Source organism: Calonectris borealis, chromosome 3, assembly GCF_964195595.1.
Source record: "Calonectris borealis chromosome 3, bCalBor7.hap1.2, whole genome shotgun sequence".
Classification (NCBI taxonomy): domain Eukaryota; kingdom Metazoa; phylum Chordata; class Aves; order Procellariiformes; family Procellariidae; genus Calonectris; species Calonectris borealis.
The window spans coordinates 109,546,461-109,569,807 of record NC_134314.1 but is presented as its reverse complement, the minus strand read 5'-3'; the positions used below and the strand labels follow the sequence as shown (position 1 = coordinate 109,569,807).

At 41.5% G+C, this 23,347-nt stretch overlaps 1 protein-coding gene across 1 annotated transcript in view; it reads left to right on the top strand.

The window, feature by feature from the left end:
• Positions 1 to 10,002: 10,002 nt before the first annotated feature.
• Positions 10,003 to 23,347, top strand: part of CDC42BPA (CDC42 binding protein kinase alpha) — a 192,187-nt gene continuing 178,842 nt past the window's right edge. Inside the window, exons 1-2 of the mRNA XM_075147264.1 lie at positions 10,003 to 10,454; positions 11,226 to 11,450. Coding sequence (XP_075003365.1) covers positions 11,255 to 11,450 — 196 coding nt within the window. The 5' untranslated portion in view covers positions 10,003 to 10,454; positions 11,226 to 11,254. The remainder of the gene's footprint in view (positions 10,455 to 11,225; positions 11,451 to 23,347) is intronic.

Genomic DNA, 23,347 nt, shown 5'->3' with positions numbered 1-23,347 from the left:
ATTCTTAGTAAAGATTTTTTATGCTAACTTCCTCTGTATCAAAAGATAGAGTGAACATATGTACTCAGGATAGCTCTCTTGCAATTCAATACACTAAGCTATTTTGCTTTAACTTTGCAAAATGTAATATAAATTTTCAAGTAGAAAAAGTGTTAAAAGTCTGTTCTTGCAAACTGTTACATGGTAACCAGGCCCCTCTCATATCCATAAAATGGTGTCCACAGTGACACTCCTGCCCTTTCTCTAGCCACTTTCTGCCAGGTAGGAGTCAGAGAAATGCAAAACAGCCTTAAAAGCCCCATATCTGATTAGAGGAAATTCTCCCAGCGCAGGCTAGGCAGAAGCTGCCAAAGGCTTTGTTCCAGTTCCCTTTTAATAAGCCATTGCAAAGGGGTCTGAGTTAATTTTTCAGGCTGCTGTATGGCAGGAAGGCAACAGCCTGGACAAAACCTGCTGGATTCACCTCCTACAGCAGGCCAGTGCTGAGAGGATGATGAGGCTGCTTGAAGGCAACACAGCCTGAGCCGTTCTGGGCTGCTGGTTTCGTGCAGCGCTGGATCTTCTTCCATTGGTTTCTGTGGGATTCGGACTACACTCTTGCCATTTAAAGTGCAAGTGGACTCTGCTAATAAGCTACCCGATGTTTTTCACGAATACTGAATAGACTCCAGAGACAAAACAAAAATCATAAGGAGAACGTAACACGCAATATATACCCAATGCAGAAGCCTGTTTTCTCTACAGCACTTTTTCCCTTCTGTGATGTTCTGAAGAGTTTTTTCATGTTCCCTCGTTATCTCTCTATCTTTACCAGTCAGAATAGATTACCCTGCGATAAACATGTGCAGGAAACTAAGCCCCAGAACAACGCCATGATTAGCCTGAGACCACTTGGTGAACTGGCTGGAGATGGGAAGACTGCCCAGCTCTCTCAGTAATCCACCCTTGGCCCCAATTCAGCAGAGCACTTAGGTACTTGTTTAACTTGAGATACAGTGCTTTACTGTGAATCATAGACCTTTTTATTATTATCACTTTTACTGCAGGGCGAGGGACTTAAGTCTTAGGAAAGGCCCTGAAGCAAACGGGAACAATAAATTCAACATCCTGAGGCTCTGCGCCCTGGGTCTGTCAGAGTCCCCGGCCAGAGGGAGGATGAGGTTCAGAGACCGCGGCCCAGCTCATTTCCTCCTCCTGTAGGAGATAACAGTGAGATTAGCGGCTGTACGATTCTGCCGTGTAGAGCTGTGCTAGTCTCTACACTAGCACTATAATTAGCTAATTATACATCCACTAGCCACTTTCCTCATTATTCGGTCAAATAAGAAAATGTTCACTTTGTTGGAAAAGCCAAAAGAACAGCTAATAACTGCTGATGTCTTTTTTTGAGAACGCACAAGTATGGCTACCACTCTTCGTTGTAAAAATACGAATCTTTTCTTTATAAAATCTTCAAAAAATCTTTTTTCATTACCTGCATGGAAACCCAATTTTCACAGCCTCTGAAATGAAACCCTCCTCTTCAGGAGAGAGCCAAGAAATCGATCGCAGCAAACGCTGGACTCCAGGTGATGAATGCAGCTGGACCTTGCTTCCTCCTGACGCACCACACATAGAATTTGTCAGTCTTCTGGGCAAACTGTGCTGGTCTCCATGTCTGGGGAAGAAAAGGTTTGAGATATAGCTGTGTTATGATTAATGTTTCTATGTCAGATAAATACATTACTTGACTAAAGTTTTACAAACATTCCATTTTATGTGATGATTTTAATTCACTTACTGTGTGCTTTGGCATAGCTTGGGGATGTTAACAGGAGGCAGCAACATCTCTGTGGTTAAGGCTGAAGCTAGCTTCCGTTATAGCACCCCATTTCCATCCCTTCATCATAGCTTTGGCTTGGAAAGCTGCTTGAGTCTGAAGCTTGCCAGGTGTATTTTAGTCACTTTTGCAAAAACTGAGGAAAATCAGCCAAATTACTTTCAAGTTACGGGTTGTTAAAACTTACTCTGATTGGAAATATTTACTTTTAATTAGTATTTTTAGTCCTTGTCTTCAGTTTGATTGATTGAGTTGAATTAATGCAGTCCATAGCAACACTCCGGCCTTAAGAAAATTTCACCTTAACTCTCTAGTTCTCCCCAGCTAAATGCCTGTGACTGTAGAGCAATGTCCTGACCCATGTGCGCCCCATTAGGAGAGGTTATTGTCCCCAACCCCGTCTCTGATGCTTGTCTTTGCCCATCTGCTGGAGACTCTCTCTCCTTTCAATGTCTTGGGAGGACTAAGTGAGCCCCAACTTACTTCAGGTGAACTGGGTTGCTTTAAACAATTACATAGTGATCCATTGCCAACCTCGCTCTCTTGCGCTGATGCAGGTAGGGAGCACTCATGCTAGCAGATCTGCTCTCACTTCTATACGAAAGGTTACCTTCACCAAGGGAGCACTATTAACAAAATGAAGCTGTACCACTGGCCAGCAGCTCCTTCCACCAGTACCATTATTTCCAGTGCACAGGCCTTGCTATCCACACAGGAGGATCCGAGCCAGCATTATGTTCACACTTTTGATTAAACTAGTACAAATATTTGTCTTTCTCTACCTCAGAAAATACTTGGAATCACACTTCTAGCCTTTCCATATAATTAAATCGTCTTAATTTGTGCACTGACAGTTTACAAAGAAAAATGGTTGACATTGTGCAAAGACATAAACCACTCTCATCATTCATAAATCTGAGTCCAAACAGTTATGTTTGTTTCAGAAGGAATTATGAGTTCACTTATGTTCTTGCTGAGATCAAGGAGGCTTTTTTGGCATTGGCTTGAGTGGGATCAGGACTGAACACTACATAACATTTTGAAATCATCTTCCATTGCCCATTTCTCTTCAAGATTTTCTTCTCTTTGGGAGGTGACCTAAAGTTACCTGCTGAGTGGCAAGAGGTCTTCATTTACAACAAATGCTTTCCACAAGTCTCTAAAGCTTTACAGAGCACTTCATTTTTCTATTAGTTTTCACTGCAGAAGGAATCAATCCACAGAATGTAGTACTGGCAAATAATAAAGGTGCTGGTTTCTAGTCATTGTTAGCTGCACCATTGCCTGCTTAAAATTTGACGACCGATCGCAAATTTAATCCATGAAGAGAGAGGTGGGGCTTGCTGCCTCCCCATCTAAATAAAATTTAGCAAACAAACTGAAAATGCCAATTATTGATAAGCCACAGTATTGTGATTTCAATCTGCAGACTGTGATGGAGGTGTCCCTTTACATTAAGTGTCCTATCTCTGATTAAAACACTGACTTCTGCCTGAATTGCAACTGTCATCATTGTCCGTATCCATCTTCCCAATGAAATACATATTTTAGAGCCTTGTTGCTGTTTCGCAATTTTTAAGTTAAAAATAAATAACACACAAAATAGAGGCACTGCTGTTTTCAATATATCAAATAAAACAAAATACTACTTTAAAACAAAAACTGAATTGGTCAGACTTGTAATCTGAAAACTCCACAACCTTGGGGAAACGGAGATCAGTGTGTGATCTCTGGCACTCCCTTTTGTAACGCGCTGGGCACTGTGAGCCATTCTCTGACGTAAAGCTAATCCCGCTCAATCCACCCTGCGCTCACATTCCAGATCATGCTTCTTGCTGGGCCTGTTTTCATCTAATTGCAGAATTTGCTGTTTTTTACAAATAAGGGTTTTTTTTCCCCTCTCCCTCTTCACAAGCTTCCCTCCCACTCTCTTGCCAAACTCCCTGCCCTTGCCTTCCCCTTTCTAAATCACTCTTCCTTCCCATATGATCTCCAAATTAATTATCGCTCTCCCTGCCTCTCTCCACTCTATCCCATTTTCCTCACCTCATCCTGTTTCCTTCCCCCATCAAAGATCTCTTAGTCACAAATTTCCTCATTCCTCGTCTCTTCCATCATTGTTACTTGTATGACAGTTACAGCTCATTGCATTTTTTTTAAATCACTTTCCCAGTTAGGTTCTTACTGCATTCATCTCTAAGTACACCCTTTTTTAAAAAAAATCCATAATACAGTATTGAGTGTTCACCAGAAGAAGAGGTACTAGTTTTAGAGGAAGAGAGATCAAAAGCCTTGATTACGACCAGTAGAAACTATGAAACATGGCAAAGACAGTAGGTTTAGAAGCAGCTCTCATGCCGAGTTATTGCAGTTGTAAGATGAGCAACACTAGTTTTGTATAGGCACAGCCAAATAATGTAAATGTATCCACTTCTCTTTTGAATCAATGGATTTTCTTGTTGTGCCTTGTGTGGCGGTGACAGAAATTTGCATCCATCCAGTTTCACAAATAAATACGTGGTCTTCCTGAGAACTCTTCAGTTTGAAAAGCCACTTAACCTGAGGAAGAGTTCTAGCTCATTAAATAGCTTCATTTAAGGGACTGAAGTATCTTGAGGATACTTTCGAAGGTGGCATAACATGGGTAACAGATTCAGGAGACAGTGGAAGAAAACTTCAGCATAGATAGAGGAATCCACAGGAGAGAACTGGACTATGGAGGGACTAAAGGCTTGAAAAGTTGCAGACGTTATAGACTACAAAAACAAGAGAGAAAAGAAAAGTAAAAGAACAGTCTTAGATTTATGTTACTTAAGAAAGGAAAGTAAAAAGAATCTCAGATTGCTACACAGATGCTAATTAAGCTTTACAGCATTCCTAGGAGCTTTGGCAGACTTGGTCCCACTTTTACAGGAAAAAACAACATATCGAGAGATGAAACAGCACTGTCAGAGTGCAAACAGGGTCCTGTTTGGAGGCCAGCATGAGACGTGATTTTGGTCAATTCCTAGCTTGCATCGTAAAAGCAGGATTCAAAATAATAGCAATTTCACTTAGTTATAAATGTAATTTCATTGCTTCCTCTCCTCTTCCTTAAACAGAGAGGCTATCTTGTTTCTATTCAAAGCACAGCACCCCTGGACACTTCAGCAGGGCCAAAAGCACTTCATGTCTTCACAGAAAATTGTATCCTGGTGGTGGCCACGTTCTCATTAGTTTTAAATGAAGATCAAAACCAGGGGAGTGAGGCTGATACAGAACCAGTGAAGTGAGATCAGTATGATGCAATTTGTCTCTGAGGTAAAATTAGTCAGTTCAGCCATTCACAGAAAATCGTTAAGAGTATAAATAAGACTCCAAAGACCAATAAAAGAAGCATGAGGGAAGAGAAAGATAATTCCATATTTACAATATCTATATATGCATACACATTTATGATCTTTGTTTTGGGATTAGGTAGATAATAAGCATCAATTTTGCCAGGTACCATTTAGTGCTTGTACTTGGACTTTTCTGTAGACCTCACACGAGAAATAGGTCTTGGCAAGACAGAGCGGAAAAGAATAATAGATTTACAAGTCTTCAAAAACATTAAAGCACGTTACTAAATGCATTATTATAGGTACCGATGTAGTTCTGCCATAGTCATTAGTTTCAGAGAAGAGACCTCTCTGTCCACTGGGATTAAGTTTGCCCCACTAGTAAGATTTATGTGAAACTACAATGCTACAGATAACAGAACAAGTTCTGCTCACTTCACACAAGTGAAGTGTCAGTCTTCAGTGTCATCCTAGAATGCAACCAACGTGTGCTCTGTCTGTGGTTATCTGCAATCTCTTATAATAACCTAAGTTATTACTATATTTCAGACGACAGCTGTAGGACCCCTTTCCAAATGGTACCATCACACGTGTCCTGGTTTTGGCTGGGATAGGGTTAAATTTCTTCCTAGTGCTGTGTTTTAGATTTAGTATGAGAATAATGTTGATAACACACTGATTTTTCAGTTGTTGCTAAGTAGTGCTTAATAGTCAAGCACTTTTCGGCTTCCCATGCTCTGCCAGGTGCACAAGAAGCTGGGAGGGAGCACAGCCAGGACAGTTAACCCAACTGGCCAATGGGATATTCCATACCATATGACGTCATGCTCAGTATATAAAGCTGGGGGAAGAAGAAGGAAGGGGGGGACGTTCAGAGTGATGGCGTTTGTCTTCCCAAGTAACCATTACACGTGATGGAGCCCTGCTTTCCTGGAGATGGCTGAACACCTGCCTGCCATGGGAAGCAGTGAATGAATTCCTTGTTTTGCTTTGCTCGCGTGTGGGGCTTTTGCTTTACCTATGAAACTGTCTTTATCTCAATCCACGAGTTTTCTCACTTTTACTCTTCCGATTCTCTTCTCCATCCCACCGGGGGGGGAGTGAGCGAGTGGCTGTGTGGTTCTTAGTTGCCGGCTGGGATTAAACCATGACAACATGTCTAAACACACGTTCTCTAAATTGGGTGCCGGTGCTGTTCTTGCATGGAGTACTGCCCAAATTTTCCTCAGGTGATGAACTGCTATATCAGTAAAAACAATGTATGTCTACAAAGTGAAGTTCTGGAGAACAGAAAAGCCTGGGTGCAAAATTTTGTCAACATAAAAAGGCCACTCTTGAGTACTTGTCCCTAAGCATGTAACAGATCTACCAGTTGCAAGCGTTTATTCATCTGTAGGGGAAGTGTATGGGATCCCCCTCGACTTGGGTGTCAGTCTCTTTTCCCAAGTAACAAGTGATAGGATAAGAGGAAATGGCCTCAAGTTGCACCAGGGGAGGTTTAGATTGGACATTAGGAAAAATTTCTTCACCGAAAGGATTGTCAAGCATTGGAACAGGCTGCCCAGGGAAGTGGTTGAGTCACCATCCCTGGAGGTATTTAGAAGACGTGTAGATGTGGTGCTTAGGGACATGGTGTAGTGGTGGTCTTGGTAGAGCTAGGTTAACAGTTGGACTTGATAATCTTAAGGGTCTTTTTCAACTTAAATGATTCTATGACTCTACGACTTCAGTTTGTGAATTGCTTCGTGTGCCAAAAGCAAATATCTGCAATATTTCACCCAAATCAAATCTCATGTCCCTGGAGAGAAAAGGCTGTTTATTATACTAACAGTAAGTATTGCAACACTTAACATACACGTTGTTAATATATATTGTTTCAACTGTATCCTCCTCATTCCCCACTATTTTGTGTTGCTATCAGCTTGCTTAATTTATTGTAAGATATAAACTCCTTATTATCATTAGTTACTATCTAGATACCATAAACATTTGTAAAGCTAAGCAATAAGAAGCAAATATTATTGTGATATTATTAAAATAAGAATGGGGTGAAACAAATGCATGATAATTATGAAAGATACTGGGGTATGTTTGCACAACTTGGGTGTACTTTTAGGACACTGTCTTAGTGACAGAACATATAAGAGTGAAGGAATTTCTGAGTGTTACGCTAAGTTCTTTTGTTGGTTTTCTAAATATTCTGGACTAAAGTCTCCCTTGCAGTCTGTCTTATAAAACAGAAAATATTTTTCCATCCCATGGGGGTATTACTCATCTGGTACATAGATAATTCCCAGCAAATAAAAATGCCGCTAGTCATTGTTGGTATTACCTGTTCCTCACAGCTTCTGTGACAGGACGGCTGACTACCGCCCAGTGGGCGTATCACCAGTTGTCGTGGGGACCGTGTATATATTTTTGGACAGGCTAACAAATGAGCAGAGAACAAATAATTCCCGCTTTTTGTGTTCAACTGCAGCTTACATAGCACGGTTTTAATAGAAAAATGTGTCATGTGCCTCTCGTAGCCTCACTCGAGCTGAAAGCATGCTGAAAAGAACTGGCTTGATGTGCAACTTCTGTCAAGTGGTGCTGACAGAAACAAGGCTTCAGCTTTAAAACCAGAAATATAGGGAAAGTGAGTGCCTTTGCTGGGTATCCTTCCTTGTTTGCAAACGCTTGGTCTGCAATTAAAACAAGGAAAGACTTTATTATTGGCTGAGAAAAACGCAGTAACATAAGTAAATAAGTGAAATATCCACACCCATCATATCTCTGGCAGTGGTTCTTTACTTCACTTCCTACCAAGTGGTGCCAAAGTCCAAGGAGCTAACATCCCTTTAACTCTTTGTCTTCTCCCTTTTCTCTCTACAACACTATTAATGGTTAATGTACGTTCAGGATGAACTTGGCTGACGTGTCTCCAACCCATATAGGAAGCGCTATCTGATCTGGTCCACCTACCCCGGCAATCGCAATTTATTTTTATTGCCGTCATCAGGCGTCCCCCACCCCCAGCTTCAATCCTGATTTCCACAAGTTCAGCAGAGAGCCAGCAGGAAATACCTTACTCTCACTGTAAAACCGCCTGTGTGCCACAGCTTCGGAGCGGGCTCCTACCACGGAGGCACTGTGGCAACTTGTTCAACGAAAGCTTTAGTAGACGAGGACCAGCAGCACCCCAGATCCTTGCACAGAGCTCTTGTCATACCAAGGGTGTACCCCAGCACGGGAAGGGAGCCCTTTCCTTGTCCCTGTCTTCTCAGTTTAATCCTATCTTCTACCCATCGCAAGCTCACTTATACTTTTAGCAGCTCCTAACAATATTTCTTGGAGGGTTTCTGCGTAAAAAGCTTTTAGAATTAAATTCTCCGCACGTTTCTTCATTTGCCAAGAGTTGGCAGGAGAGTTTCTTCCTTTGAAAGGCCATTGCCCAAGCTGGTGGATCCCCTTCCCAGGCTCAGCCACAGAAAGCCGACTCTTCCCAGCCCCACAGCCCGTCTGCTCTGCCTTTTCACTCGCAGGGGCGGGCGTCACTGTCCTTTCTAGCTTTGCACCAGTGAGTTGATATATAGTTGAGCGACTCTGAGCAAACATATGGGACTTCCGTTTAATTGCGTGGTGTATTTCATCTTCATAGGTATATAAGACTATTGGTATTTTATATCAGCTGGTAAAAAGACCAGTTTAAAAAGAAGTATTATATAGATGCTTGTTCTGGCAAAACCCAGCTGAGGGTCTTCTGTTGGTTATTGAACTGAGGAAGCAGATGCCTGAGTCATTTCCCTCCCTGGATCTCCAGCAGATGCAGGACTTAGCCGGCTTTCAGAGAACGCTGAACTTCACCTATGGCTGGTGACCCTTGGGAGCCGCGCTGCCCTCCTCCCCTTTCACCTGGCTTCTGAGGAAGGATGAACTGAAGTTATGGGTTGACTTACAAGCGACATTTAATCCCTCACGGTAGCTGAGCGCACCACCGCATCCCTTTTGAGAGAATTGCCACCACGTGCTGCCAGGCGGCTGCCATTTTCCACCCCGGTGGCCGCCTCGTCTCAGCGCCCAACAAGCTTGTTTCCCCCACGCGTGCCGGGGTGGCACAGCGGGCTCCTCGGGGAGGGAAGGCACTACACAAGCAGGGATGCAACCACCATGAACCACCACGTTTTCCATCACGTTTTCAGTCGTCCAAGTGTGAGGCGGACAGGGTCTGTGTTCACACCTGGAGCTCGGTGCTAAAAGGCTCGGCAGAGACAGCCATGGAAATGAAACTCCAGGCAGGGCACTGCTTCCCCTGCCCTTCGGCCCGCCGGCCTTAATGAGACTGTTTTTTAACGAAAAGCGTAATTGCTGCGGAGACGAGCCGCCAGGGCGGCGGGGGTGGCTGAGGGGAACCGGGCCGGGGGCGGCCCGCGGCGGGGGAACGGCGGCGGCTGGCGGCTGAGGCGGGGCGGCGGCTCCCCTCGGCGAGGGGGGAAGGCCCCGGCGGGACCCCCGGCCTGGCGGGAGGGTCGCCTTGGAGCAGCCCAGCCCGCCGGCGTCCGCGCGCCCGCAGCCCGCGGGGCGTTGCGCAGCGGCCTCCCCTCTCCCGCCCTCTCTCTCTCTCCCTCTCCTCCCCTCCGCCTCGGTCCGCCCGTATCCCTGCATTCCCTGCTGCAGCATCCCCCTCCTCCCCTCAATCCCATCAGTAGCGGCGGCCCCGGGCTCGGCTCCCCGCGCTGCGGCGGCGCTCGGCGGCGGCTCCCCCCCGCCGCGGCCGCCATGTTGGGCTGCTGCGAGCTCGGCGGCGGCGGCGGCGGCTGCTGCTGCGTGTGACCGCGGGAGGGAGGGAGGGAAGGAGGGAGCGGCGGGGGAGAGGAGGGCGCGGAAGCGGAGGGGAGGGAGGGAGGGCGCCGCCGTTACCCCTCCCTGCCGCCCCGCGCACGCACACGCACACACCCCACACACAGGCACCGCGGGAGGATGCCCTTTGCCCGGGGGGGCGAAGCCGGGAGAGCATCTCGCCGGCGGGAGTGAAGCCGCCGCCGGGGCCTCCCGGCCCGCAGCGTGCGGCCGGAGCGGGGACGCCGGCGCTTTCCCTCCGCCCCAGGACGCGCGCCCGGAGGAGGAGGAGAAGGAGAAGGAGGGCGCCGTCGCCGCAGCAGCAGCCATGGGAAGGATTTGACAGGGCTCGGAGCGCTTCCCAGCCGCCCCGCGGCGGTGCCGGTGTGTAGGGGCGCGCGTCCCGCCCGCCGCCCCTTGGCGCAGCGGAGGAGAAGGGGGCGACGATGAAGACTTTAGTTTTTTTGAATCACTGAAAAGCCTTAAAAGGAGACTCGGTAAGGAGGAGGAGGAGGAAGGGAAAGGCTGCCCGGGGCAGGACGTGGCTGCGCCCTGAGGAGGGGCGGCCGGGGGGACCTGCGCCCCACCCCCACGGCGGGCGCGGTGGCCGCGGAGGCGCTGCCCGCCGGGCCGGGGCCGGGGCCGGGAGGCGGCGGCGGGGGCGGCGGCAGGGCTGCGCGGCCCCCTCCCTCCCCGCCGGTGTGCGCCCTGTTTTCTCCTTCCTTTCGTGTATATAAATATATAAATACATGTATTTTTCCCTTCCCATCCGTTCTGGGGAGTGAAACGCCGGTGCGAGCCGAAGGGGGCTGTTAGACTTCAATGATGCGGTGGGGCTCCTCTCAGGATCGTGTTGCATGATCTACATTTTGAATGAAGGAGACGACCTTTTTAAATATATAAGTGCGTATGCCTGTGCACGCACGGTGAAATCGGTGTCAGTCAGTCTCGGTTGAATTTGAGTCCAATTATTATTATTAAAGCATCAGGAGTGGCCATATATTTTTTCTTCCTCCTTATTAAGCATATTAAAAGAATTTTTTTTTTAGGATAACCCTTTTCTTCGCTTAAAAATTATGCATACTCAGATATACACACTATATGCGTGTGTCTGAAACTCGCGAGGGTTTAGTTTCAGGCTGGGAACACTGAGGTAGGCTGGAAATTAAGCACCGCCACAGTTTGACACTTGTTAAAAATACTGTTGTCTCCTTTTTAAACAACAAAACCCTCAAAAGATTTTTTTTGTTGTTGTTTTTTTGGCAAAGTAATAATAATCATTAAAAAAGAAACCCCAATGCAAACTGAAACAACCATGTCTGGAGAAGTGCGTTTGAAGCAGTTGGAGCAGTTTATTTTGGATGGGCCAACTCAGACTAATGGGCAGTGCTTCAGTGTGGAAACCTTGCTGGATATACTCATCTGCCTTTATGATGAATGTAATAATTCTCCTCTGAGAAGAGAGAAGAACATCCTTGAGTATCTAGAGTGGGGTAAGTTTGAATGTGTTTATTTTGTGTACATCCGTCCATGTTCCTGTCTGCTTTGTATAATGTCTCTGTTATTTATGTGTAAGAGGGGATTGTTTATAACTCCGTGTTTTACTGGGAAGTGTTATCAGTTTTGCTGTATTTAAACATGGTGGTGGTGCTAAAAAGAAATCCATATTGGTTATTTGTCTTTGAGGTATGCATGTAAAACATACATTTTTAATTTTTTTTTTTTTCTTTTTTGACATGGATCAGACTCTGGTACATGAGGCATATTTGTTTGCCTTCAGGCCCAGCTGTTGAGTTTTGTATCCTAAAGTTGCTGGGAATATAGAAGGGTGAGAGATAAATTCTTTGATGCCTGGAAAAAAGATCAGTACACAATCCTTTGATTTGTATCTGCAGTCAAATCTATACTGCTTTAAAATAAAAGGTGTTGATCAACAAGAAAATTCTCCATCTCTCTTAAACGATAGGGGTTTGAAATGTCTGTGAAAATGGAGAAAATTACATTCTCTTTTTTAACATAAAATCATTGCTGTCTTAATTAGATTGATTTTCCTGACGAGGAAAACAAAATTGAAAAGCAGAATGAAATTGTGTGTCCCCCCAGCACCGTTTCCATTTTCTTTCTTCGTTTTGGGGAGATGGGGTATTTGCAGATTTTTAAATGAAACCAGGTGAATGATAGCGTTCCAGTTCTTCTTAAGTTGTCACAGAACTGGTTGTCTCTGTGTTTTTCTTTTTAATTTGTTTTCTTCCTCCTCCTAAACATGGATGCAAAACAGAAGATGCAGTCTGACATAAGAACCTTGATGAGAACGGTTATTGTATCTGACCTTCAAACTTCAAAGTCATGCTGCACTTCTGCATTTACATGCAGAACGATTTACCACATTTGCTTTGTAATAAATACATCAGCAGGCCTCCTTTATTAAAAAAAAAAGCACATTATCGAAATGCGTAACAGGCATTTGATTAATTAGCTGGTTGAGCTCTTCATGATGAAGTCACTGAGGAAAGACATTGTTTTGATAACTGATCTAACAACTTGAGGCTGATATGTGTGTGTTTTATTTTCCTGCTCCTCACTGTGGTCATACTGACATCTAAAGGACATCTGACTCAGTAATTAAGTTTCTTGTACTGTTCATATTGCACTGGTCTTTGTTTTCTTATTATCTGGCGGAACAGGCTATAATTAATGCATTCTAGCTAAGCAGGAAATAGTAATTAAAAGTACTTCTGAAGAATCTTCAGTCTAAAACGGTGACTGTGGCATACAGAAGCTGTGAAAGACTGGGAAAATATGGTGGCTCCAAGGGTATTTTGCATGCAAGAACTTAGTGTAGTCTACAGCGGATCTAGCCAGCTGATATCCTGTAAATAATAATAATACAAAAAGTTAACCGTATCACAGTGATCAGAGTAATGGTGTGTTCAGGACCCATCGTATTGGGTGCTGATGAATTCAGTGGCAGTTTGATGGATAAATGCATCATTCCAAGCCTCTGACAGTACCCGAAGATTTCTGTAATAAATTTTACAGGCTGCTAATGGAAGTAATACACTTGTTTTGAACAGGCTGGAATAAGGTCTCTTGCTGGCCTGTTTTTCCTGCTACTTTTCCGCTCTCATGCTCCAACTGTGCCTTAGCAGGACTCTTGAGCTTCAGATGAGACCAGTTCCTCCCATGTTCAAGGCTGAGTTGCCCGAGTCGTCCGTCTGCTCCCGACTCTGCTACCCGGACTTCTACCCTGAGAGTTTTTTCTAAGAGCGTTTGTGAGGTGAAATGCAAGAGCAACAGTTTCTCCTACCTGCCGTTGGAAGTGTCTATGTGAATGATGTCTTTATCGTGCAAACACTCACATGAGTTGTCCCTTCTGAAAGCCAGCCCTCCTAGCGAAACCAGCGGTCTCTGGCATTTCTGTTGAGATCAGGGGGCTGGCAAAATCAGGTTCTTATCGAGGTAGCCTACCCTGCAGCGCTCGGGTGCAGTGAAGTTACTGAGGGTACCCTGTTCTTTGATATAATGGTGACGTCGCATATCTGTCTCCCCAAAAGGGGAAACAATGCAAGTGGTTGATTAGAAAGCGGTTCGGTGTGGTTTTAAAGTCGGAGACGTGCCGAGTAGTGGCAGAAGCGGAAGGCTGGCAGCCAGAAATCGTAGGCTCTGCCCCTGCCTCTGTCAGTGACTCAATGTTGAAGTGCTTTCAGCTCAGTTTTTTTCAGCTTTCCTATTTGAACAGTAGGGAAAATACACCAGGGAGTTCTGAAAGCTGCTGTATGTGAAGTACTCTTAGTTTTGAATGTACCATATAAAATAGCGTGTATTAATTTATTTTTCCCATCAGTGAAATAAAACTTGGTGCGTGATGTATCTACTGGTGGATGTCGGTGGGTTGCCGTCTTGGAAAGATGTTTTGTAGGTTTACGCCAAGCATCCACAAATTTGCTTTATTATTATGAGGAGTGCAATCTGAAATTATTGGAACTGGTCTTGGAATAGTGTGAACTGGTATGTTTGTGCATTTATAAATCGCAAAATACAAATTTACTCCTGACAACTGTTCATCATCTTAAGCTTAAACTGATTTTAAAATTATTCTTTCTAGTAGTAAATAAGATTTATTTATATAGTTATTTTTAAGAAAAGGCTAATAAATAGCTATTTGGTGATCATAGAATCCTGTTGCACAACAACAAATAATTTTTTTCTTGCTTTTCAGTGGTGTGGTTTTGAGGTGCTACTGTTTGGTTTTGTGGGGCTTTTGGTGTGGGTTTTTTTGTGGGGGGTGTACGTGGATGTGTATTTTTATTTAAGCTGTTCTAGGTCTGAGATGTTACATGCCGTATTTCATGTAAGACTGAGTATTTATAGCACAATCTAAATTTTTTTGGGGGAAAGGGTTAGGAAGTATTCTAGCATAGAAAAGCTAATGTGGTCTTAGTGATAGCCATGTGACTGCTGCTATATTTAGGGGAACTAAGAAGCTTCATGTTCTAGTCCTTGGACCTTTTAGGACTATTTTATGAACTTGTTACCTAGTTCTATAATTTATTGAGAACTTAAGCAGGGTAAAACAGATGAGCACCTGAACTGGTTGTTCATCTTTTGTTTTGGATTGATGTTACAAGTTTAACTCAGCAAATGGAGAAAATAAGGTCTCTGCAATGTGAAGTTGAGTTTTACATTTTTGTAGGTTTTCAGATGTTTTGAGGTGCTGGAAATGATGTTAGACTGGTTTAAAAGGTCAGGTTAATTTGTGATTTAGAATCTGCATTACTTCTAAAATTTTTTTTTTTTTTTTGCTTAAAGTAAAAACATAATTACTTTGCCTATTTTTATACATTATTAACTTTGTGACATGTGAATGAGACGATTTGATTTTGTTGTTTATTTTATATAGGTATTTTATATGTAAAGACAACTGTGGAAACAACCAGTGTGTTTGAGTTCTGAGACTTAAATCAGGGCGCATTTTGAGATGACGAGAAGGAAATGAAACATTTAGATTTGATTTGTTTTATGTATTTGATGCTAGTTTTCATTTTTATCTCTATTGATAGTTGTATTTGTGATTTAGAAAAGGGATTGTCTAATTATAGCAACTGGAGCTTACCAGAGAAAGCTATTCAGAATTCCAAACATTTTGCTTTTTCTTTTCTACATGTGTATGAGTTGCCACAATGACTCAAGACTGTGAGGGAGGTAATGAAGGCTGATAAGCTGAACTTGAAAGAAAAATATAGTGATAGAAAGAAGCTTTTAGAGATGTTTTTGTTCTGGGAACACTTCCTTTACAATGGCACCGATTTGAATTGGTTTTAAAAAGATACTAGAACAATGTTATTTAGGATGCATTGAAAGTAAACTAGAATAAATTTAAAAATGTGTGGAGATACAAGGGAGGGAAGATGGAGCGCACTACCAAAAGCATGGTGAGGTCAGTGACTTGATTGAATCTGTTCTCTTGTAGGAAAAATGTAAACTGTCCTTTAGTGGTTTTTATGTTGGTTTTTTTTTTTTCCCCTACTAAAGGAGCCTTTGGAAGATGGATTAAATTGTTCTCATTTAATCTCTAGTAGAACTGAAATGTTGTGGTGTTTATGCAGTGCTGATATGGTCATAGACTAGACTGTCATCATTGGTCTCATACTTCTGTCATTCAGATGTGCAGCATCTCTTCTGGCCATTAAAAATGGTTCTGTCATCATAAAACCATTTTTTCAGAACAGAATTGTGGAGAGGCCGTGTGTGTTTTCTTTCTGGTGGTCTCTCTCGCGTTTTTTCTTAAAAAGAAATGGTGTGCCCATTTTCGAGCTAGGTTTGTTTTTAAATATTAGTAACAAAAGAAAACAGAATCTTGCCTCTACACTCCTGCATCTCTTCCGTGTTATTCATCTGTTTGTAGGTCATGAAGGAAATCATGGGCATTTTCAGCTATGAGTTGCTTATATTTTGTTTTTAAAACAGACTGTTAAAAAAATCCTTCATTTAGGTCCTATTCTTAGCAGAGACACAGCAAAAGAGTTAGCACTCAACTTCTTTAAGTGTTCCTTATTTTTTTGAGAGTAGACTTTGGCGCTTAGGACTAACCAACCCATTAGAAATACATTTTTTAAAAAAAAATTTTAGGAATTATAATTGTTTTTTTCTTATTATAGTCATACAGCTGGGAACACCTCTTCGTTCTGATTGACATAAGCAAAAACAGTTATTAAATTTGTTTTGGGAAGGAATGAGCATCCTGCTTGACAAGGCCACTTAATGTGCTTAAGCATATATATAATTTTAAATACGAGTTGTTTCATTGCCTGCAGCTGAGGTATATGGAGGTACGGGGATCTATCTGTGTTGAAGTCATTGTGGCATTATTGACACATAAATTTCTGTCTTTGTTTATGGTAACACTTTACTGCTTTTTTACGTAAACTGTTGTTTCTGTTACATACTTGCAGCTAGCAATTAAATGCTTTTTATTGATTAGGGTGAGAGAAGGAGGTTCTTCAATGCTGACAAATAGAAACAACCTTCAAATCTCCGTGCTTCAGAATACTGTGTAAACAGCTTTTATAGAGATGCGGTTTTATACCAAATTACTTGAAAAGAAAAATAAATTGCAGGAAAGTAAGTAGAATGGTTGCCTGTGAAGACCTTGCTGTTAGGTAACTCTGTATTTAACCTCTATACCTTTTGAATTGTGACCTCTCCTACATTTATTTCAGTTTTGATTCTTGTCTTGAACAGAGGAAACTAATTACTGTAGATTGATCAACACTTATGATGTGATCAAATGAGCTGTGAGACCATCCAGTTAATTCTACTTGTTTTGTATTAGGGTTAAAGCCAGTTTCCAGTAGAGTGAGGCATTAACCCATTGTAACACATTTGTTTCTTAACACATTTACAGTACACCAATTTTTTTAAACTTATTTTTACTTAAAATTAAGTTTCGTAAGGGTGTTCCTTTTGGTTAGTTTTCTTCTTTTGGGCTGGGGACGTTTGGAGGTATTCAGAGGCTGCCTGACAGGCTTTGGGGCATGTGTATTTATGTTGACTGACTTCTGCAGTAGTGTCCTTTTTATTGCAAAGGAGTATGGCTTGCTTAGAAAGCTAACACTTAATTTTCAGGAATTTTAGGAATGCCTTTATTCTGTACAGAAATTCCTAGCATGCTTTGGTCTAATGGGGACAAATGGAGAAATACAATTATATGAGTTAGTCTGCTCAGTGGGCATTATAAACCTCATGACAACACAATAAATTCCCTGTTACTAAGACATTTCATGTTAAAGGGTTAATCCAGTAGTTTATTTATGGGACCATCATAACTGTAAAATGTACTGCTGAAGGTGTGTTTGAATTCTTAACCTCTGTGTAGCGTATGACGCTGTGCGTGTGTGTACCTGATTAAACTCCTTCCTTGTCTTTTGGCCCTTCTTTCCTGAACTTTACTGATGTACTCTTTTATAACCTGTAGCATATTATTTGTTCACAGTTGACTGAAAGAAGAATATTATGCTATAAGAACAATGAGCTTATTTGGCCCAATATAGTTTAATTTTTTTTTTTTTTTAACAAAGATCGAGAGAAACTACCTTTCTTTTTGAAGCTCTATCTTAAGCGCATAGATCAATGCTTGAATTCTGAATAGCAGCAGCAAATAAAAGTAATTGTTGTTTTGAAATTTTATTGCGAATAAATTGCAAATACAGAATTTCCAGATACAAAGTGGATGCAGGCTACTACCTTGGAAATTGTTTTTCCCATATTATTTTCTGAAAGTGGACACTGTAAGTTATCTTGGATGTGTCTTTGCAAAATATTAACCCATTCATAGCATCCCTAATTACTTTTATACTGCAAAAAATTTACCATCTCCATTCCCCGTTTGCATAGAAAACTTCCAGAAGCAATTAGATCCTGTTGCCAAGCTGTAAAAACCTGACTAAAAATGGTACCGCGGATAGCTGAGACAGAATTAAAAGAAAAGGCCGACTCCTAGACTCTTAAGTTTTGTCTTTTGGCAAAGCAGGCATTCCTTCCATAAGCATTTGTACTTGTTTAATTTGATTTTCTTTTTCTGGCTGAACAACTAGAATATTTTGTTCTACTCTGGTCTAACTTACCTCAACACATTATTTTTCTAAAATCCTCATTAAGCTTGGGAATGCCACTAATATGGGCTAAAATCTTCAAAAAATGCAAGTGATTTAGGTCAGTCATGTGCAATCTTTTGTTAACTACAAGATTTTTATTTCAAATAGTTTAAACATGACATTTGGCTTAATAGTAACTGCAAAAATCTTCTATTCAGACAGGTCAGTTTGCTTTATTTCTAGTAATACAGCCTAATTAGGTTTACTAGCGGTCACCATGGATAAAATCCACATGAGGTGTATCCAGACTTCTAAGACTTTGTGTTTCATAATTCTTCCTTATCCGTATCCAGACTTCCAGTTTGATTTAGTTTTGTTACATGATATTGTAGGTTTCTTTTATTCTTAGGGATCAGCTTCTTAGTGCACCTTCTCGCTGCATCTTTTGAAAAGTTTTTGATCTGGAGCTTGTAGATTTTGTGAACTGCAGTATTTTGTAGGCCATTTTGAGGAAAAAAGCCCAACCATTTAAACATATTTTGTTCAGCAATTTAGTAGAAATGAACGGTAATTCTTTTTGTAGAAAGACTAGGTGAGTTTAGAGTGGCATTCCAAAGGAGAGGGAAAAAGCATTCGTAGATGTTAATAACAGTAATTACATTTCCTTCAAACGTTGTGGGATTAGGCCAGCAACACTTTGTTGCTCTTTTGCTCGGTTTCTTTTCAGTCTCAGAAGTCTGGGCTTGCAGGAGGACTCTGTTGTCTTAGCTCGGGAGCATGGAAGTACTTCGCTCTCAGAGTGGAGGGTACATGAGCAGTTTTTCTGTGTAAAGTGATTTTCCTTTTTCTTTTTTTTCTTAAGTATTCCCTCTCGCTGTTGCCCTTGTTTCATCCTTTTAATCTTAAAATCCTACCTTATTTTAGGCTTGTGAGACTGTCCTGCTTGTGAGGTGTCATCACCTGCGGTGAAGGGCCCGCAGGTCTCCATTTCCGAGTTCTTCCTCCTTTCCTTCCTGTGTGTTTTTCACGGGTAACGTTATTCCAAAGCAAAGCTTTAACGTACTTACCTTCTCTAAGCTGAGGCCTCCTTCTCTTCTTTCCCACTTCCATTCTGTTGCTTTTCATCTGAGCAAGGTCTCAGTTTGTCTTTCTGATACGATATGGATATCCATGTGTCAGGATATCCATGTGTCAGTCCGATCTTCCCATGGCCAAAATCTTGGTTTCTGGATTTGGATTGGTTTTTTTTCTTTGTTTCTCGCCAGCCATCCCCAAGCTTTCATAATTCTGTTGGTCAGGTTCATAATATAGAGATTGTGTGTGGAGAATGATAACAATGTCGTCATCTGTGTGAGAAATACACACAGATTTTACCTACAGGTGCATCCACACAGCATTTTCCATAAACACCCTGTATATTTCTTACTAGATCCAGTATGTATCAATTGATTTACTAACACGAATAATTCCTTGTAAGCCCTGGTAGAGCTGGGGCCTTGGGCTGTTTGTTCTGGCTGTGAGTAAGAAGTTGTGATCTGTTTTACTCCTGTAGTCTAAATACGAAGAGACTTAAGTGAGAGTATGGCTTTATCATATCCCTAACTAAAATAAAGAAGTGGTAGGAAGGGTGGCAACAACTTTTGTTACACGGCTGCAAAGTGATTTAAGAAAATGTCATTCGCGCTGCAGGGACACCATAGTCCCACGGTATTTCCTGCTCTTGCTCATTAAAGCTCTTTTACCTTTACCACTCTGCCTTTTGTAAATAAAGCACTATGTTGTTTGAATGTTTTGCAGGACACATAGTAACAAGAGGAGGAGGAGACAGAAGTTGGTGTTTTAATTGTAACTGGCTGGTTTTATCTTGGGTGGGAGCTGACTTGATGGTGTCTTAAGGCTGGCTACATCCACTGATCTCTGTTTTGCTGGTGCTTACGTGGGCAGAGGGACGTAATCCAGGTGAAAACTAACGCTGCAAAAACATGTTGAAATCTGTTGATCCGGTTGTGTGAAGAGATTGTACTGGTGTTTGTACAAAGGAGGGGGCTAGGACTGTGACAGCCCAGACTTCAGTGGCTTCACCTACTGTAGCTTCTGTGCTCCAAGTTTAGAGGCTGCCTCTCAGATTCCCTTTAACATACAAGGAAGCTACAATTTTGAACTAAATTTTGATGTTACCAGCTTTTTCCCGATAGATATTCGGTGTAGAAGTTCAGTAAGCCTTTTTGTTTCTGTAACAGTTACCAAAACTTCTCTTCTTGCAATGAGAAAATTTCTAATCATGAATAGGGGTCTTCAAAATAGCTGTCTGATTTTGATGATGGCAATTCCTTGGAAAAAGAAAGTGTTTGTGTTTTTGTGTCTTTTGTGGTATTTGGCATAGTATTACTCAGTGTCTTTAAACAATTTTCCTTGTATGTTTTTTAATTGAAAGACAAGGATTCTTATATTAGCACACTTGGAATAGTTTTGTTCTATTTCGCCCAACTTTTAGAAAACACTTGACGTCATTCTATTTTGTGATAATTTAAAAGGATCCTTTTATAATTTTGGTACGAACTGACACAAAGAGACTTGTTTTTGCTGTGATCTGATATGTTAGAGGGAAATTACAGAAGCCGCTTCCTACGCAAATAGAAATTTGCAGAGAAAATCTTTATCGTTTATCTGTACTGTTTCTGTCCTAAGACGCTTTATTTTGTTGTGTCACTCCACTCCCAATATTGACTATTTTTACCTTCATAGATAGCAACCACCTTTGACTAACAAAAGATGTATTTCTAAACTTGTGTATCTTTGCAAAAGTCATAATTTAACTCTTGAAATAAATTTAGGCAAATTGGTTTTTCTGGATCTAAGTATTTGGTAGGCTGGCTTTCTTGTTTTCTTTATACTCTTGTGTGTTACCTATTCTTCTGAAAGTAAGGAGTGACTTAATGTCTCCACTAATAATAATCCAGACTCTCAAAAAGCAAACTGAAGAGAGTTAAGGTTGCTAAGAGAAAATGGTATATGATGCGTATTACCACAGCTGGTGTGTATTACTTCGTTAACTTGGTATTTCTTGGTTACCTTGATCCTCGAGTAACACACTGACTTGAGAGAAGATGATCTGGAAACCGGTTGCTTCTAGTGACATAGTTTCTTGGCTACTTCAGTGAATATCTGTACAAATACGCCGTTGAGTATGTGCTGCCTGAGCTCATGTTAACCCCTGAAAAGTCTCTTCCTGGGTAACTTAGCAGAAATGTCATCTGATCTTATTGGTATTAGCCTAGCGCTTTAACTGTCTGGGGGAAAAAAAAGGGTGCAGTGGGAGCAAGGAGTTGCTGATTTGCTGTCTAGCTACACTCTTCTTGGATTTTTACATTCCTTTTCTCCAAAACGAAGATTATTTAATGGAATTAGTATTACTTATTGACAATATTACTTTCATCTTGTGATCCTTGGCACTACCAATAGAAGGGAATCTCTTCCAAGAAATTCTTGACATTAGTACTTAAAAATTTGCTTTAATTTCACCATTAAGTTTCCTTCATAAGGGAACAATCCAGTCTCAAGGATTTTTGCTTTATCTTTGTTGTGTAGTTTATGTTGTCAATAAATGTATTTAACCATGTATATGATCATAGTTATAATTACTAAAGCTTTAAACACCCCAAAATCTACATGATATGTTGCTGCGTGTTTCTAAAGCCTCGATACATTCAGTTCTAAAACATGCTGAATTTGTGGCACTAAAACCTTTCAATGACATCAAACTGTACATGATTATTCAAAACTTGTCTAATTTTGTTCCATGTGATCTTGTGATTTTTTTTTTCCCCACCTGCCTTAATTAAGAAGTAGAATGTTAACTGACAATTCTTAGTGATGACTAGCTCATGTTTAGCAAAATTATATTTTACATTTAAAACCTAGGAGTTGAGCAAATGTTATTCTATATCTAAAAGAACAACAGTTTCTTGCGTTGTGTCTTTCACTTCAGAGAGGGGTTCCATCTTTTGGGGATTTCCTTTTCTTTTTTTTGTTTCCTTTTTCTTTTTTTCTTTTCCAGTTTAAGGAAACCATTTTCTCTAATAAGTCACTGTCAGATCTGGTTAGATCAAATTAATTCACTTGTTTGGGGCAAGTATTTTCTTTAGTAAAATAAAGTAGTTTTGATGTTATCCCACTGATTCTAAAGCAATAAAGAAAACTGTGTGACCGATAGATTTTCGTGGCACGTTTGCTAATGTTAGGCTACCATTTGTTTTTGCTTTTACTTTAGATTTTCAGTTTCTCTCAGGCACATGTTCTCCAGTTCTTTCTGAATTCCGCCCACCCCCCCGCCCCAGCATGTGAAATCATACGCTCTTACAGTGACAGGGTGCGAAGGTCATTCTTAGCACCGTTCCAGCATCAGGGGTACAAAACCATTTCCTATGGGAAAGCGGCAGAGGAAACTTGCAGGAGATGGAAGATGGTAAATGAAGTAACTTTGGCAAAGCTACAAGGATTTCTTCTTGGTATGCTGATCGTTGTTTTCAATAACACCCCCACCACCATCCCCCTAAAAGCTTGTGGCAGAATTTTCGTTAGCTTCAAGAGAAGCCAGGTCAAGCATGTCAAACTGCACGTTGAGTTAAGCATAAACGCATATCACAGGGGTTTGGGGTCCTTTGTGTGTGTTTATAAAAGCAATGTTGCTCTTCTGCATTGTGTCATACCTGATGTCCTTTCTCAGACAGAAATATTTGAATGTCCTTTCTAAGACAGAAATATTTGAAGTCTGTGAGTGTGCTATTTGCAGACATTTTGAGCCCCACAATTTCAACCTAGGACTCTATGAATAAACCCAGATTCTCTTTTTTGTCTCTGCCTTAGTGTCCGTCTCATATCATATTGTTCTGTGCCTCGCACTTGAGGACTTAGGTGCTTTTTTTCCCTGCTGCTTTCTTCTCTTTTAGAGAAGAACAGGCTCTCCAATGAAAGGCACGTTTCCCAGCCATAGGTGGTGTGTCAGGACTTCAGAAAGTTAAGACATCTCAATGGGGAAGGATTCACTAGTGGATCTTTAGGAAGGAGGACTGTCTATCAAGATGAGTATGTATAAAATCATTAAGTATCAACTCACATGGCATATTTAGAAGACTGTGTGTATACATAGATATAGATTATATGTATAGGAAAACTTTTTTTTTTTTTTTTTTACGCTGAACTTATACAGACTTTAAGTGGTAGGCGTTGACTTAGAGCCATGAGCCAAAACTGTGATGTCTGTCTGGTAGGAAGAAGAAAGCATTTGTAAGCCAAAT